The 17,897-nt window shown below is 41.1% G+C and overlaps 1 protein-coding gene across 1 annotated transcript in view; it reads left to right on the top strand.

Annotated features, from left to right (window-relative positions):
• Positions 1-17,897, top strand: part of LOC143428085 (uncharacterized) — a 49,340-nt gene that overhangs the window by 18,694 nt on the left and 12,749 nt on the right. The window contains exons 5-22 of the mRNA XM_076902736.1: positions 63-2,424; positions 2,772-3,126; positions 3,400-3,648; positions 3,724-3,873; positions 3,970-4,299; positions 4,428-4,600; positions 4,668-4,788; positions 7,378-7,541; positions 8,316-8,537; positions 8,682-8,935; positions 9,338-9,501; positions 9,580-9,850; positions 10,076-10,327; positions 10,410-10,542; positions 16,625-16,793; positions 16,870-16,915; positions 17,020-17,155; positions 17,671-17,827. Of these exons, the coding sequence (XP_076758851.1) occupies positions 63-2,424; positions 2,772-3,126; positions 3,400-3,648; positions 3,724-3,873; positions 3,970-4,299; positions 4,428-4,600; positions 4,668-4,788; positions 7,378-7,541; positions 8,316-8,537; positions 8,682-8,935; positions 9,338-9,501; positions 9,580-9,850; positions 10,076-10,327; positions 10,410-10,542; positions 16,625-16,793; positions 16,870-16,915; positions 17,020-17,155; positions 17,671-17,827 (5,708 nt within the window). The remainder of the gene's footprint in view (positions 1-62; positions 2,425-2,771; positions 3,127-3,399; positions 3,649-3,723; positions 3,874-3,969; positions 4,300-4,427; positions 4,601-4,667; positions 4,789-7,377; positions 7,542-8,315; positions 8,538-8,681; positions 8,936-9,337; positions 9,502-9,579; positions 9,851-10,075; positions 10,328-10,409; positions 10,543-16,624; positions 16,794-16,869; positions 16,916-17,019; positions 17,156-17,670; positions 17,828-17,897) is intronic.

Here is a 17,897-nt window from a genome sequence, read left to right as displayed (position 1 = left end):
CTTCAAGAAGAGCTTAAGAAGACAGAAGAAGCCGAGAAATTAAAGCAAGAGGAAGAGCGTAAGAAAAAGGAGGAAGAAGACAAATTGAAGCAAGAAGAAGAGCGTATTAAAAAGGAAAAAGCAGAGAAACTGAAGCAAGAAAAAGACCGCAAGAAGAAAGAAAAAGCTGAAAAACTGAAACAAGAGGAAGAGCGTAAGAAAAAAGAAGAAATTGAAAAACAACAGCAAGAAGAAGAGCGAAAGAAGAAAGAAGAAGCTGAAAAGTTAAAACAAGAAGAAGAGCTTAAGAAGAAAGAAGAAATTGAAAAACAGCAGCAAGAAGAAGAGCGAAAGAAGAAAGAAGAAGCTGAAAAGTTAAAACAAGAAGAAGAGCTTAAGAAGAAAGAAGAAATTGAAAAACAGCAGCAAGAAGAAGAGCGAAAGAAGAAAGAAGAAGCTGAAAAGTTAAAACGAGAAGAAGAGCTTAAGAAGAAAGAAGAGGCGGAAAAATTAAAACAAGAAGAACAGCGTAAGAAAAAGGAGAAGGCAGACAAACTGAAACTTGAAGAAGAGGAGCATAAAAAGAAACAGGAGGCGGAGAAATTAAAACAGGAAGAAGAACAAAAGAAAAAAGAAGAAGAAGCAAAACTCAAACAAGAGGAGGAACTTAAGAAAAATGAAGAAGCTGTGAAACTTAAACAAGAAGAAGAACGCAAGAAAAAAGAAAAACCAGAGGAGAAGCAGAAAGAAGACAGCAAGAAAAAAGAAGGTGAGAAACAAAAGCAGGATAAAAAGCGTAAGAAAAAGGAGGATGCAGAAAAGGTTAAAAAGAAGGAAGAACCGAAGAAGAAAGAGGAAACAGAGAAAGTCAAACAAGAAGAAGAGCGTAAACAAAAAGAAGAAGCAGAAAAACTCAAACAGGAAGAAGAACGCAAGAAAAAAGAAGAAGGTGAGAAATTAAAGCAAGAGGAGGAACAAGCAGAGAAGTTGAAACAGGAGGAACAGCAACGCAAACAGGAAGAAGAACTTAAAAAGTTAAAAGAAGAGAAGGAACGGCAGGAGAAGGAAGCAGCCGAGAAGAAGAAACAGGAAGAGGAATCCCGTAAAAAGAAAGAGGAAGACGAGAAATTGAAGCAGGGAGAAATTGAAAAATCGAAGGTTGAGTCAGATGCTTTGAAGCAAACAGAAGAAAAACTACGAAGAAAAAAAGAGGAACTACGATTGCAGCAAGAGGAAGATGAACGAAAAGAACGAGAGGAGGCTGAGAAACGTAAAATGAACCAAGAGCAACGATTACGTGAAAGAAAGGAACGGGCGAGGAAAGAAGAAGAAGAGAGGCTCGAACGTGAAGAAGAGGAGCGTCAAGCGAAAGAGAAGAGAGCGAAATTTAAAAAAGAAGAAGAAGATCGTAGAAAAGCCGAGGAAGCAGAAAGACTAAAACGAGAACAAGAAAGAGAAGAACAGAAGCGAATGGAAGCGAAACGCCGCAGGGAGGAGCAAGAAAAGCAGATCAGACAAGAAACAGAGAAAATCAGGAGAGCCGAAGAGGAACGGTTACGAAAGGATGACGAAACTCGAGAACGTAGAAGACAAGAACGCGAACAGAGAAGACAAGACGAAATAGCTAAACTGCGCAAAGAAGAAGAAGAAAGAGTGCAAAAAGAAGACGAGCGGCGAAGAAAAAGGAAAGAAGCAGAGAAACAGTGGAGAGAAGACGAGGAAGCAATCAGAAGAAAGGAAACAGAGCGTCTAGAGAAAAGAAGAGCCGAAGAGCGTCAGAACAGAGAGGAGATGGAGCGTTTGAGACGTGAAGACGAAGATAGAAGACGCAGGAAGGACGCTGACAGAGAGTTAAGAAGAGAAGAAGCAGCAAGAACGTTGAAAGAAGAAGAAGAACGCTTGAGAAGACGGCACGAAGAAGAATCGTTCAGGCTTCGTCAGCGAAGACAAGAGCAAATAAGAGACGATACTTGGTCGAGGTTACGGCAGGGCGAATCGGACCAGTTGTTCAGAAAAATGGCGGACGATGCGCTCAGAATATCGAGGAGCAAACCTGTTTCTTCCGACGTAGAGTTCTGGCGCGACAGGCGAGACTCTGGCTTCGATTCAGGGCTTTCGAGCTCGTCCAGGTCGTACAGTTGGAGAGATTCGTTGACTTCCTTAACCAAGAAGAGGATCGACGATTTTCTTGATTATAAACTAAGGGACACCTCGATGGACAGATACTACTTCGACACAGGGTCGTATTATAGGAGAAGAAGAAAACGGGACGATCGAATTACTCGTGCGAGATCGATCAGTTTGTTGAAGTACGACGACTATTCGACGGGGGATAGCGACACGACTATCACTGCTGTTAGCGTCAGTAGACCACCAAAATACAGCAGACAGAAGACTTTCCGAACCGATCTCGAGTCTATGTATTTACCTCCAATTAAAGATGAGGTAAGGGTAGATTTTGTAGCCTATAAAGTTACGATATTAATAAGTATAATCAGTCTATGTAATTACATACATATTTTCAATTCTCAAATGGGAAAAAAATTATTTATTAGGAAAACATGCATTTTTCAAAAAGTTACGGTGGCATATGTTTAACTAGACTTGCAATGTCCCCTCAGAGGGGACATCTGGCTGTAAAGGGTTAAAAATATTCCACTATATTATAATAATATAATTGTTTTAAACGATTTGAGAAAAGATACATTTTAATGCCTCTTGTAACTCTTACGAGGTTGTCGAAGCATCACAGAAAGTTGTTGTGAAATTAATATTGTGCATGTTTCTCGCAGCTTGCACCGCGCGACAAAGGAAAAAAGCCGTCGTTCTGCACAAGATTGACGAACAGAACCGTAGGGGTTGGTATGAGGACAAGACTCACTTGTACGGTACTTGGCTACCCGGAGCCAACGGTTTACTGGACCAGAGACGGCGAGAAACTTGACGCAACTTCGAGCAAATATAAAACTCGATTCGACAATGGTATGGCTTATTTCGAATTGCATGAAGCGCACCCCGAAGATTCCGGATTGTATACCTGTGTTGCCGAGAATATTCACGGAGTCGCGAGCACCGAATCCGCGTTAAAAGTTTACCCTGATTTCAAACCATCGTTGTCACCTCCCACCTTTACGAAATCCATCAAAGGTAAGTACAGAGAGTTAATCAAGAAAAAGAAATAATCGCAGGTCCTAACGTGAAAAATTATACGTTGTGCTAAAATCGAGAAAATGAACCCACTTTTGTGTCTTAAAAACAATTGCATGAATTTACAAAACTGTGAAACCTTAAATACTTCAATATATACCAAAACTTCTTAGAAGAGACTGAATATTTTTTTTAAAAAATGATTACAAATATAATTTTTATACAAATTAGACGAAAGTCTGAGTATATTCGAAGGCTTCGTGCTTATCCTAGATACTTATCGACACTCTGACAATGAATTGATCCTGGAGTGCCGAGTACGCGGTCATCCGATACCGATCATCTCCTGGTTGAAAGACGGTTGCATTCTACAAGGCGATCGTTACAAGCAGTGTTACCTGGACGACGGAATCTACCGGCTGGAAATCGCTGCTCCGAAATCTTCGGACAGTGGTCGATACACCTGCAGGGCGATGAACGATCTGAAAACCGAGGAGATATCTCACGTAGTGCAATTCAATGGTAACAATCGACTCGAGTATTACTTCTAAACGCATAAAACACTTAGCTCTCTACTTAAAAACGTGCATTTTGAAGAACGAGATCGACGAAGCACGAGCAAACACGAGAGCCTCTTCGAGGACTACTTCAACATCGAAGCTTCGAGGAGACCACGGTTCTCCAGCTACTTGAGCGACCACAGTGTGCCCACTGGCGGTACCATTGCGTTGCAAGTTGAAGTGAAAGGTGCGATAATTTATCAGCTAACATAATCGTAAAATAGAACAATTTCTGAAAGAAAGAAATGTACGTTAAGTTGTTAATAACGAATGATCGACGCAGGCGTTCCAGCGCCGGAAGTAAGATGGTTCCGCGGCGTAAGCCGGGAGCCAGTCTCGATTCCGAAAGCGAGGACGTTCGCCGAGTCTGGCGTTCATACGTTGGTTTTGCCGGAAGTCACCGAATCGGAGAAGGGCACGTACATTTGCAGAGCGATCAACGCTTACGGCCACGTGGACAGCATAGCCACGATCGATGTGATCTCGCCCAGTACGACCGACAACGAGAAGCCAGCCATGTTTGTATCGAGGCCAGTGGAAAAGTCGATTACCGTCAACGCGGGTGAGGACGTCAGCGTCTCGTTCAGATTCTCTGGAGTTCCCAAGCCTAAAGGTAAAATAAAACACGCACAACTGCGTAAACTTGTAACAATTGCACCAGATGTATATACAATCCCATATTATCGTTGCTATTATTCCGAACGATTAATAATTGATCTACGTCTGACTTTTATTTTTCAGTCATATGGATGAAAGGATTGACGGACATCACCGATGGTCTCCGATCTTACAAAGAAACGATCGACGACTACGTCCGACTGACTCTGAAGAGGGTGGTACCCTCCGACGAAGGCACCTACTGCATTTTACTCAAGAATAGATACGGCTGCGATAGAAGTTTCTTCTCGATCAAGGTAACTGGGAAACTTTTGCTATCTACACTAGGATATGTGAAATGAATTGTGTTGATCGTCGACTCAGGTAAAGCAACGCGCGAGGTCACTGACACCCGAGTGGAGCACCCTGAGTAGCCGCACCGAGATCGGAAGTCTTCCTGGTCTCTCCAGCGAGAGCCGTGACGACGAACTCTCCTACGTGAAAAGTAAGCACATGTTAATTTCAAATAGATGTACAATTTAACGAATTCGAGCAACCACGATCGGAAATTCGATGAATGGCAATATTTCTGACCAGTTCTCTTCTTTAATATTTGAAATTACATTTTCGCGCCTCAGCCAGGACACAAGTGTCAAGCATCGCTGATTATGCTAACGTGCATAATCAAGCGATTATAATTAGAAATTCGAGAGGAGTGGCTGTACAATGTAGTTCCGCGAGTACACTTGGCCCAAGTTTCAATGGACCTAGTCCAAGCGAACCCGGGACTAATGTTTCGCTCGAGATGACGTCAATAGTTAGGCTGATCATTTTGCGCGGTACACCGCTCCCCGAGTATCCGCAGACAAAAGTCTGTCCAAAAGCAAAAGCTGCCTATTTTCGCAATTTCGTGATATCAATTTCTATTCTCGTTTCTGGTATTCCTCTGATTAATTGAACGCAGCTCATTTACGGCAACAAGCAATGAAAATGACGTACAACGGTTGTTGAAAATATATAATATATATGTATTTCAATATATATTTCAAATATATTTCATATATTTTAGCAATTACACATTAATTAATTCGTTTAGAGCATGCTGGATCTCCTTTGGGATTTAATAGTCCCATTTATATGCTTCTAAAAATTAAAGATGCCACATTGAAGGAATAATATATTTAATATACTGATTGCATAATATAATGTAAACAAGCCTTCTTCATAATCTCTCAGCTTTAATTGAATTTGAAAAAGTAACTTTTCATACAAATGTTAATGTGAATGAAGAAATATGCAGAACAAGTGGTATGAATGAACAATAATTTTCTAGCATTGTTGAACCATTGTATTATTTACAAAACAGCATATAAATCAAATCTAGTCGTCCTTATCCTTCGCGGTAGACTAGAAACATCTCCAGTTCACGAACAGCTGAATTCGAGGCTGGAACAGGGCCAAGCGTGGCGGTTTCTTGACTAAACCTTTAAAATATAATACACTACTGAACGCCACGCAAAAATGAAACAAACCCTATATATCACGCCGGCAGTGAACAAAATGGAACCCAGATGACACGATTAAATGCGTACACCGAACGCAGAAGAGAGTATCACGAATGTTGGAAGGGAACCGCGATTCTCAAATTAGTCTCAAGGGTTAGCCGGAGATTAATTTGACGCGAGTTACTCGTACCTCGGTTCCTCGTCAAAAATCGAACGGGCAGAATTTTTGAACGCTTAACAAGCTTCCTTCGATCGCCAGAATATATGCAAAAATAAACAGAGCGGACGATGCAATTTCTCGAACTAGGCCGTTCAATAAATAAACATCTCAGCTCGTATTACGGAACTTGTAATTTTAGAGAGAGCATCCTCCAACGAATCGCTGTCCTAAAAATTTCAATGGCTTTCAACGACCCTTTTCTACTTCGAAAAGGCGAAACGGAGAACAGAAGAGTGTACGCGCGGGAAAAATGCGATCCGTTTTATTAATATCGGAATAACACGTACGGATGATCGTTCGAATCGAGATTACGAATAGTCGCCGCGTTAAATCATCGTCAATGCCATCCCTCGACCGACCACAATTGCCAACAAGTCCGTGTAACTATAAACCGTGACACATTAACGTCAAAATGTCGCAAACACGGACGTTGACGCGGAATTACGAGGGAAAGCGGTCGTTTCGAGTGTCGATGATCGATCAGTCCGCGAACGATCGATCGAAATAGACGACACGGTTCCAACAAGGTGGTTTTCGCGGACAAACCCGCGACACCACCTACATTTTCGTGCGAACACCTCTCGCGGGTTATTTTCGTTTGCCTCGCTCTCACGCGTTCCTCCGACATCTCCGTGCGTCCACAAATTCGAAATTCAGTCGGCGTCGGGACGCCAGACATTCCGCGTGCCCTACTTTTTTTTCGTACCCGCGAGCCTTGAGCAGAAAAACAGAAAAGAAGAAACACCTTGACCCCTTCTTTTTCTTCTTCCCTCGGTACGCGTTTCGACTATTTTAAACAAGTCCAAGGGATTACGTCGAGTGTTATGGACTTCCCAGGAATTTCTCGAAGCGAAGGAAGAGTTTCGTGATCGATGAAGAGTTGCAAAGATACGTGAAATGAAAGTAGTGCAAGAATGAAGCCGCACGATCATGGAATCGTCGTGAGCGGGGATGAAAACCTGACAATTTCTCATCTGAGGCGGTCGTGGTCTGAGAAGAATTGTTTGATAACGGACTTTTTGGAGTATTTGTACGGGCACAGAGGTTAGCGTGACTTCTGGGTGGCATCTGGAATTGTGACAAATAGCGCTGAAATATTAATAATACACCGCAAATTCGTGCAATTATTTTGCTAATCGCGGTATTTAAATTCAATTTCAATTTACATACCCGACTTTATAGTCAGCTTTAAATAAATATTTTTAAAATATTTATTACTCTGAGAGAAATATAAATTTTTCTTGTATTTATACGTTTTCCTTCCAAGGATTTCTAATTTCCGAACGAACAATTTGTATATTCTCTGACCAAAGATTCGTGCAAAAATTCGTATAAAGTAGATTAACGGATGGATGATCATTTTTGATAGATGTCCCAGGGCCAATCACAAGTGAGCCAGTGGTGGTCGACGGAGGGAAGAATTGGTTGTCATTAAGTTGGGGAAAGGCGGAAAGGAATGGTCCCGCGCCTGTAATCGCTTACAGAGTCGACGCTTGGTTGCTGGGCAGCGACGGTGGTGCACGATGGGTCGAGGTACAATATGGTTATTGACATAATTCAAAATTTTTGCAAAGAAGAAGCGCATGTCTGATGAATCAAGGAATCAGAAATAAAATTGAACAAGATTTTCCTGCAATTACACATTAGAGAAGTATCCAAAGGTCGGTCGATCAAATTTACGAGAAGCCTAGAATTCGCACGTAGAACTTGAAGATTGTGTAACTGGACATGAACTTCTTTGAGACACCTCAAGGCCTCATATATTAAAACTATCATGAATCTTTATATGCTAACATGAATCTTCTCGCTTTTACAATCCGCCAATTTTCAAGGAACCGGGTAAGAAAACCACCCATTTAATAATAACTTATTTTTCATTTCTGTTCCTCTCTTCTTTCAATAATAACTTCTCTACTAGAAAAAAAAATACAAAAATAGTACCATTTTGTAAAAATGTATTCTCAGAGTTACATATTATTTGAAAAAGTATCAAGGATTCAAGTAATTTTCAATATTCAAGGAACCAAGTAGGAGGAACCACTTGTGTCAACTTTAACAATAACTTATTTTTCATTTCTGTTCTTCTCTTCCTTTCAATAATAATTTCTCTACACGAGGAGAAACACAAAAATAGTGCCATTTTGAAAAAATATACCATCAGAGTTACACATTACCTGCAACCAGTTAACATTAAGCTGTCATAGTTCTCAAAGCAGCAGGATAAAGCTATATATTAATTATTTAATTATTGATGATTAATGATCCACCTCTTGGAACAATTTCTAATTTTCGTTATTTTGTCACCAGCTGGGTATGACGCCGATAAACGCGTTCGACGCGTTCAATCTGAAGCCTGGCGGGGAGTACAAGTTCCAGGTGACGCCGAGGAACCGCTATGGTTGGGGCGAGTCGGTGACGATGACGAATTCCGTGAAGGTTAGCGAGACCGTCGATCTTCCGGAGTTCACGAAGATCTTGCCAGGTCAGCTCAAGGTCCTCGAGGGGTCCACAGTCAAATTAGAATGCGAGGCAAGTGCGCTATTATTAGTCAAGCTTTTGTTACTTTTGTTCCGGCCTATTTATTATTAAACTCGGTACATACAAATGCGATGTTCCTCTTCGTGTAGCGTTTGGCAATTAAATGGAGGTACGAATCTGTTTTAAATCTTCTAGATACGAACTGATCCGAACGTGGACATAAGATGGTATTACGAGTCGATGGAAATTGATCCCAACGATGACTCCAAGTGTTCGATATCGCGTGTCGGCCCGAAATGTTCCCTCACGATAGAGAAAGTCCAGGAGAGAGACAGCGGCAGATACGTTTGCGAAGCGGGTAATTCCGTTGGGAAGGTTTCCTCGTTTGCCAGGTTGCTCGTCGTTACTGACCCGAAAATCATCGAGGCTGACGCGAAACTAAGGTCAAGGTATGAATAATTCACAGAAACGAATGGAAAACAAATTTTTAATGCGACATTCACTCCAACCGAGACTAACTAAATTAAAAATGTTGCAATGGTACCTTAACACCAGTATATAAAATATATAGGGTGTTTAATTGCAAATACGTCAAAGCGAAATGTCATTTTCGAGCAGATTTTTTGAAAATCCTTTGCATGCTCGTTTTATTACTTTTCGCACACTTTCTACAAATGATAAGTAACCGTAATCAAATATTCACGCATATAAGGTTTCGACACCTGTCGCTTTGCAAACTTTTACGCGACGAATGTTCAAAGTCCGTTTCTCCAAAACTGTAAACGTAACTTGTTATTTTGGGCTTGTCTATAATAGAATACCGTGTATAACAATTTTATACGAATGTACAGAGCTTTGGGAGACGAGACAGAGGATAGACCACCGCAATTCACAATGAGAATCCGAGATAGAAGGGTCCAAGCGTCGTATCCTGTAAGACTCACCTGCCAAGTGATGGGATATCCGGCTCCAGAGGTCACGTGGTACAAGGACGGCATTGAAATTCGACAAGACGGTAGATATATTGTCATTAAATTTTATTTCGATTTCGTAATACGTCGAAAAAATAAAAAATGTGATTTTCTCGTTGAAGAACGACACGTATTTTGGAACGACGACTCGAACTTCCACACCTTGGAGATTATTCACTCCATGTTGGAGGACTCCGGCTGCTACATGGTGACGGCGAAGAACGTGAATGGCTCGGTGTCCTGCCGATGCATTCTAGTGGTGGACAAGGGAATTCGTGCTTACATAGCTCCAGAATTCTTGTGCGGTCTTGACCCTGCTTACACTGTCAAATTAGGCGACGATCTGCGAATGACAGCGCAGATCGAGGCGTATCCTAGCGTCGGTATCGTATGGTAAATATAGGTTAATAATAATAGGTTAAATATAAAAAAGATTGAAGATCGGGTTAAAATGGTTAACTGCAACAATAATAATGAACAAATATTTGAGGCTCTCGTGCGTCTCAGACCTTGTTTGACGCGTAAGAACAGTAACAGCTGCGAAAATGACGAACGGACGATGAAGGAATGAGGAAAAGAACGTTAATTGTGGATGAGAGCAATGAAATATGTTTTCAGGCATCGAGATGGAATTCGACTGCGACCAAGCCGAAGAACAGTGATGACATTGAATCACGATGGCACGGTCGAGTTGTCCTTGGCAAAAATCACTGCGAGGGATGCAGGCGTTTATTGTTGCACGGCGACAAATGAGGTTGGCTCCGCCGAGACTTCGACCAGGGTGGTCATTATTGGCAGCGAAACGCAAGACGGTGAGGTGCCAGTCGAAGGAGTGCCAACTGTGACGATCGCTTCGACTCCAGACATACCGTGAGTTCCGTGTAACGATCCGAATCGATTCGATTAATCAATTCTACCCCCAATTCTATTTTATTGTTTTTACAATTTTCAGTTACTCGAAGGAACCTCTTTTCGTCACGAAACCCTTGTCCACGGAGGCCATCGAGGGCGACACTGTCATCATATCTTGTGAGGTGGTCGGAGATCCCAAACCGGAAGTTATGTGGCTCCGCGATTTCCTCAAGGTAATTAGTGCATTACTCTGAATTCCATGGAACTTTTATACACTTCCGTAGATATATTTAAATTCTGAAGCAGAATAGTTCCTATTTACATCCGTCACAGAATTAGAAATTAATTAATTCACTTTTCGCTTAACCATTTATCGATTCAGTTTTGTTTCCACACAGAAGAAAACTTTAAAGTAACTCATATATTTACGAACGTAACTAACGGAGGTTTATCCTTATTTTTTTAAATACGAAAACAATTACTTGCGAAAATTCATTATCCACAGTCGAAGAAAAGCTGTATATGTTTACAATGATACAGACATACTAAAAATGTACAGGTTTTAAGATATGGTAAAATACTGGAATTGTTTATGTTATGTAGCGTTTTGTATTCAAATTTAGAATGCAAATGCAAGTCGAGTAAGTACTGTGTGATAGAAGCGCAGCTACCGACGCACATGTTCACGAGCGTACACGCGGACAATAGGCCGTCATTAAATTTTCGAGCCTGCTCATCTCTGTCTCTCCCCATCGACTTAATTCATTACGACCATAGGAATGCTTTAACGCAATTCGGTCGAAATTGCCTTAAGAATGTCACTTTCCAAGCTGGGTTGACAAGAAAGTATTTTCGGTGTTCACACATATACATATAACAGAGTTATGATTCTTTTAAAACACTTCTGTCAGTATTACGACTTTTTCCTTCTCACATTTGATATCAGCCACATTTAGGTTTGGCTACAAGCAAGTTCGACCTAATTTTGTTTCTAGCTGGTGGCTTAATCCATTTGGAGTCAGCGTTCCTAAATGGGAACAATTAGAAATTGTTCCTTCTACATCTTACAAAATATGTTAAATTGGGGGCCATAAAAGTGTACAAATGATCAATTTATAACTATGTACTTCAATTTAATATGTATTTCAGGCATGTCGTAGTTTCTCTTGGAGATTTAATATTTTTTCTATAAAACATTCAACATGTGCTATAACATGATATGTAAAGAGCTCTAAAAGAAATTGGAGGTAGGTTATTTAAATACATTTTAATATAAGTTTTTCTTTTATATGTTTAGTATATGTATATATATATATATATATATATATATATATATATATATATATTTATATTTATATTTATTTAGATTCCAATTACCATGTTCATAATTGAAAACATTCCTTTATATAACTGAAACAGATATTTTCTATTCTATAGTATTTAAAAAGCTAATTTACAAGCGATGAAACATAAAATATAAAGAAGAAAATTTGATTACTAAATGGGTTAAGGTTTGTATATAAAAACGAGTTTTATACTACACTACAAAACCGAAAATATATTTCTCGTCAACCCAATAATATCTGACCATGATGTCTCTCGATCAACAAAACAATATGTCTACCCAAACATACTTTATTAATTCTTCAAATTCGCAGCACATAATTTCTTACATAAATATCGATGAAACGATGCTCTCCACGCCATCGATCCAATACGTACAACATTTTCTTGCGTGAGTCGATCAGATCAGATCGACGGACACTTACGAGCTGGCGCGGCGGGTGGCTGATCGAACGGACGAAGAGAAGAAGAAAGAGAGGTTTCGTTGTGCAATCGGTGAAATGACGTGTCCCTAATGCCGCGTTGATTTAGGTCAAGGTGATCGCGAAAAAGAAATGACAACGTAACATACCGCATTATGTCCATAAATGGGCCAAGCATTATATGCGTCGGGGAAACGGCATTGATATTGTGGACGGCTCTTTAAAAGGTAACCGCGAGTTACGTGAGGTTAGACACCCGGCCCCGGGTGAAAGAGAGAAATTTATTGCTCAATCGTGCAGAAGGCTCCCCATGGAAATGCCTACGTCAGCGGTTCTCAAATTGAGTGACGCGGCACCCTCTGGTGCCGCGAGTGCATGCCAAGGGTAGCCACGGCAATAATATTCAAGCAAACAGTTCCATTCATCGCATTAAAGACAAGTGAGCATTTAATTGTGCACTGGTTTTTCTTCTCTTTCTAAGCACTCAAACCGCTTTAATCGTTTGAGTGCCGCGGACTTTTGGAGGACGTTTAAAAGTATTAGGAAGTACGATGGCGCTTTTTAATTTTTACGTCTCAAAGTTCCAAGCAACGCGATGGTACTTCTCAATTTCTACGTCTGAAAGTTCCAAGCATATGCGTTATTGTTGCTGCGCCATTTTTATGACTGCCTTGCGTGCAGTCAATTTGGCCTTTTCTCATGGAGTAGTTGTCACTTAAATCGCTTTAAGGATATCTGTGCCGTGAAATTTCTCTAACCCGACAAGGGTGCCACGGTAAAAAGAAGTTTAAGAACCACTGGTCAAGGGAACCGCGTTCCGCGGTCTGATCACCGAACGAATGGAACCACTTGCCATTATTACCTGAATTCTATTCCCCAGTGGAAGAAATTGGACCACGATCCAACTAGATATCGAAGAATGCCAGCAGATAATTTGACACGGATGAAGAATTTGATGAAAGAATGTTGTCGTATATACATATTATTATGCAAATGACATTCCATTCACGTTTTCGTCGACAGCCTTTCGCATGAACTCTTCCGAGTTTATTCCGGTGATAGCGCGCGCGAAACTACGAGCAACGAATGTTAATTAATGATAATTTTAAATACGTTGACGTCATTCCAGTGATGGTTCATAATTGCGTCTGACTGGCGTCGAAAAAGATCCCCGAGGCAAGCTAAAAGAAGGTCCAAAATCTGTACGACGTCTATAACTTTCACAAACATATTCATATTTATTTATTTAAACCCACAGTAATTTCTCGAACGTATTATTCGTGTTTCTATTATTGTTGTTAACGTTATAAATCTGGAAAAAAACACACGAAAGGAAAGAGACAAATATCGTACAAGTACGACACGCGTGGCTGGAAAGGGAAACCGGAAGTAAGGGGATAAACATGAGTAAATTCGAGTCACCGGTGGATATCCGTATTATCGAAAAGAGTACGGAGAGAAGAGACTCCCCACTATTCCCGACGAAGTCGGCTTTCTTCGTCGATGGATCGGTAGTGCAAAACCACGGGCGGCAAAACAGTCGTCGCGTGTCTTTGGCGAACTCCGCCACTACGTTCTCCATCGATCCCTCCAGATCACAGTTCCGAGCATAGTTTCGATCGACGAGTGACATGGATTATTCTTCTCCCGGCTGGTTCAAATACTCGATGAAAATCGCCTGATCGAGGAAGCGATTCGCTCTATCTGCTCCTCCCGAACGCTAATCATTGTGACGGTGATTACACCATTTTTTATTTGGATATACATTCAATGTGGGAATTCGAAACGTAAGAAACCAGACTTTTATTACATCTCCTTCTTTTCTTCTTCGTATTTCATTTTCTTTATTAGCGACTTGTGATTGCACGGAACTAGTTAGAATAAATTATTTCAAGTACAATTTGGAGCCTTGGCAACTTGCAAATAATTCTTTTACGCTCCACATTTGACAATTCTTCCAGTGACAGATTTTGATGGCGTTCTAATTTCTTTTTAAATAATTAACAATTCACATAACGCAATACTTTTTACTGCACTTTTTACCGATATTCGTGTTAAACATTATGTCCTCCACGCAGCGATAAGGATTAGCTCGCCATGCCGCGTTCCATTTTATATTTATCAATTCCACTATGACATTTCTTCGCCCGTTGAAAGTACGTATAACAATTGAAACGACTAAACCATACATTTTTTAAACAAAGCAGCTTTAACAGTACAATTGTCCGAGAAAAATCTCTAAAAATTAATTGCGATCAGCATTAATTTACATAATACCGTCATGTTTAGTGGCCAAGGTGTGGGCGAAATTCGGCTCCCCTCGTTTCGATCAATGCAACCATCGCACGGTCCAGTTTATTGACATATCATGAGCGATCTAATCACGGATCGAGATCTGGAAGCCGTGATCTCCGGCACATGAGTCACTTGGTCGATTCGTACGGAGCTCGTTAGGGCATTCATTGAACCGAACGACGCTTAAGCGCTAATGCCAGCGCCTGTTCGCCGCTAAGTTGGCCGACTCGCGGGTTTCCTCTCCCGTTCTTTCCCGCCGCGAGGAGAAACGCGACGCTCATCGACTACGAATGCGCCACCACCAAATACGTCCAAGTTTGCCTCCCAGCGCAGCTGCAGCCGCTAAATGGGGAGAAACGCGCTGCGATTTCGCGGTGGGCAGCTCGGAAATTCTGTTAAAATTGCTCTCACGGCGATTAGCTTATCGTCGTCTCGTTCTTATTTGCACTCTTGGCAATGGAATACGAAACTTTAATCGCGGATGGTTTAGAAAACAATTTTGTAAATAGAGAGGAATTCTTTCGGGTTAACGAAGAAATATGGACGCTATGAAGTTTATCATTTATCGCATGTCACTTGTGAATCTTTGTATATTTACTAACAGATAACGTTCAATTAATAATGATCGTATATTTGAATGATTAATGTTGCATCCCGTAGAAATATTTCATTATTCATGCGACAGTGATTCTAAATAGCTTGAATTGATTAGTTTATTATACGCGAAGTATTCCGTTGCGAATATGTATTAGAAATAGTTGCACGCGTAAAATTCTGCATCCTTTCGGAAAATGTGGTACAACGTTTGCAATATTATCTTCGTTGGATGCAACAGACATTAAGTCTTGTAAATTGACTGCGGTGTAGCAAACAGACTTTTTACACGTCTACGATCTGTTCTACACGCGTAAATATAGATCTATACAAGATGACATTGCACGGAGGCCTTGCAGCCCCGGCTGTCGTTTTATGGCGCCTCTCTTCCGTAACGGGAAGTGTCCGCATAAATTTCATCGTAGGCGAACAGCGACAGGTGAAAGACGGATGGCTCTCAGAAGCTCCATTATGTCACGTCTCGAGAAATGTTGAAAACTTCATTTCTCACGGTGACGTTCCTCTCGCCCGCGACAAATCGCAGCCATTTTGGTGCACCGTCGTGTATCCGACGAGTCGAAGTGAACGAGATCGAAAGCAAGTTTCTTTTCCACAAAATAAGAAAAACCACAACGCGCGCGTCGAAGCTGTCAGATTCGAAGTTTAAAATGACCTTTAAATTTGTGTCGCTTGCAACCCTTGAATTAGCGACGGAGAAAAATCGAGCCTTTCTTTTTCGGCGACCTTAATTTCCAGCGATTCCAGAAGGGCGTGTCTGACAGAGAGGCGAGCAATTAGTAATGAAAAACTGTAATATGCGTTGGCACTCGTGTCATACGAGCAACAAGATCAGTCTCGAGCGATCCGTTCAACTTTCGCTCCCTATATGGACTAAAGTCCCGACGAAGACGTTTCCCACCTCGCTTTTATCACTGCCCTTCCTCCTCCTCCTCTTTGTTTCGTCTCTATTTAGTTTGAACATTCCAAGCTCTATTTCCATTTCACTATTCTTCTCTATTACGATCCACTATTACCGATTGCTGTCTCTATTGTAAAAAGAAAAAAAAAAAACTATACAAGGAAAAATAAAACAATGCCATGTCGAAGCGTTTTAGTTCGACCGCGCAATAAAGCGTTTAGAACGTCATCGAATGTTACAAATGAATTGTTAACGGCGATAATTGTGGAGCCGCGAAGGGTGACCTCACTGTGGGCGTAGGAGACGCGGAAATGGCGGTATTCAGGTCGAGATCACGCTTCAGGATCACCTCTCGGGGTGAACATTTCAGGCTCGAAACTTCGCGGCGTTTCTCCTTTTCTCCGCGAGTTCGCGTTGGATACTTGCGCACGCACTCGGGTTACGTGTTATTGTTGTCAGCAATAAAAATTTCGTTGTGCAGTACGCGTGATGCGAGTTCAGTGATGCGAGATTCCCGAGCGAGTTTTTATATGCAACGAACACGCGTAATTCAGGGCTGTACTATTCATTACAAGTCTTACTCTATTTGCCAATAAATTAATAATATCTTTACTCTGAGTCGGAAATTGTCAAAGTTCTGATTTCGATAAATTCAGAATTCCAAATTGTCCGTCTTTCGTTCAACGTTCCGCGCTTTTCATTGCCCTTTGCTCGGTCTAATTTTATTCTCCTCGTTTGCAGCCTGATTACTACAGGGACGCAGCCCACTTCCGGTTGGTCGGCGAAGGACCACAGTACCGACTGGAGATACCGTACGCGAAACTCGACTTCACGGGGACGTACTCCGTAATAGCGCGGAACTGCCATGGGGAGGCCAAAGCCGTGATTTCTTTGCAAATCTACGCGAAAGGTAATGCTTAGCATTCAAATGGGACAGCATCGGCGTTGACAGTTCGCTTTGGACGAAAGAGTTGTTATGGTTTCAGGTCAAGGCAAGGAGGAGAAGATGAAGAAATCGGGGGTCACGCACGGGTAAGTGGCGTCGGGACTTATTGCGAAGATAAGTCTCCAAACGCCGACACGTTCTATAAAGAAGCGTTTCGCGAAATAAGGCATCTGTAAACGTTAATCGACAGGAAGGTGCTCACTTTGCCAGTAATTACCAGGGAGCTACGAGACCTGAGGTGTTGCGACGGTGACGCTGTCACCCTCGAATGTAAAGTACACGCCGCGCCAGAGGCGCCGTTGGTGCGCTGGGAACGCGGCGGGAAGGTAAGGAACGATATTTAATATGAGACCAATTTCTTTCCATTCGAATAAATGATATTTACTCGCTACTCGAATGCTAAAGAGAAGCAAACGTACTACAGTTAAAGAAATAGAATTACTTGAGGTAAGAAACGATCGATTCAAGAAGATTAAGATCGAAACTTACTCCTTTATAGAAAATGCAAATTTTTAATATAAATAAATGATTTATTGTAGTTGGTAAAATAGAGAACTATTTGATTTTTGCAAATATCTGTTAATAAATATCAGCCATGGTAGTTAAATAAAAGTAAATATTTCATTTAATTAAATACACCAGATTTACTTCGAAGAAAGTAATTATTTGTGGGAAGAAAACTATGTTCGAAAAATATCTACAAACTTTTCCAATATCGATATTTAAGATCCATGTAGTCATCATTGGACAGCATTTCGTTTTCTACTTTCGAAACGTAACGAAAGAGAAAAATATTTTCAAAAAATTGTATGCGTAAAAAAAGTCTAATTTCTGTTCACAGATTCTGCAAATGAGTGGCGATTTCTCAGCAGAATTCGATGGAGAAACCGCACGCCTAAGCATCAAACACGTTTACCCAGAAGACGAGGGCGAGTACACCTGCGTGGCTTACAACGACCTCGGCAAAGCCTTTACGTCGGCATGCCTAATCGTGGATGGTAATTCCCTCTATAATTTATAGCCATTTAACGAGGCGAAATGAAAATAAAATCGGTAACACGAGTACAC

The sequence above is a fragment of the Xylocopa sonorina genome, chromosome 10 (genome assembly GCF_050948175.1).
Source record: "Xylocopa sonorina isolate GNS202 chromosome 10, iyXylSono1_principal, whole genome shotgun sequence".
Classification (NCBI taxonomy): Eukaryota; Metazoa; Arthropoda; class Insecta; order Hymenoptera; family Apidae; genus Xylocopa; species Xylocopa sonorina.
This window is presented reverse-complemented; position numbering and strand designations above follow the sequence as displayed.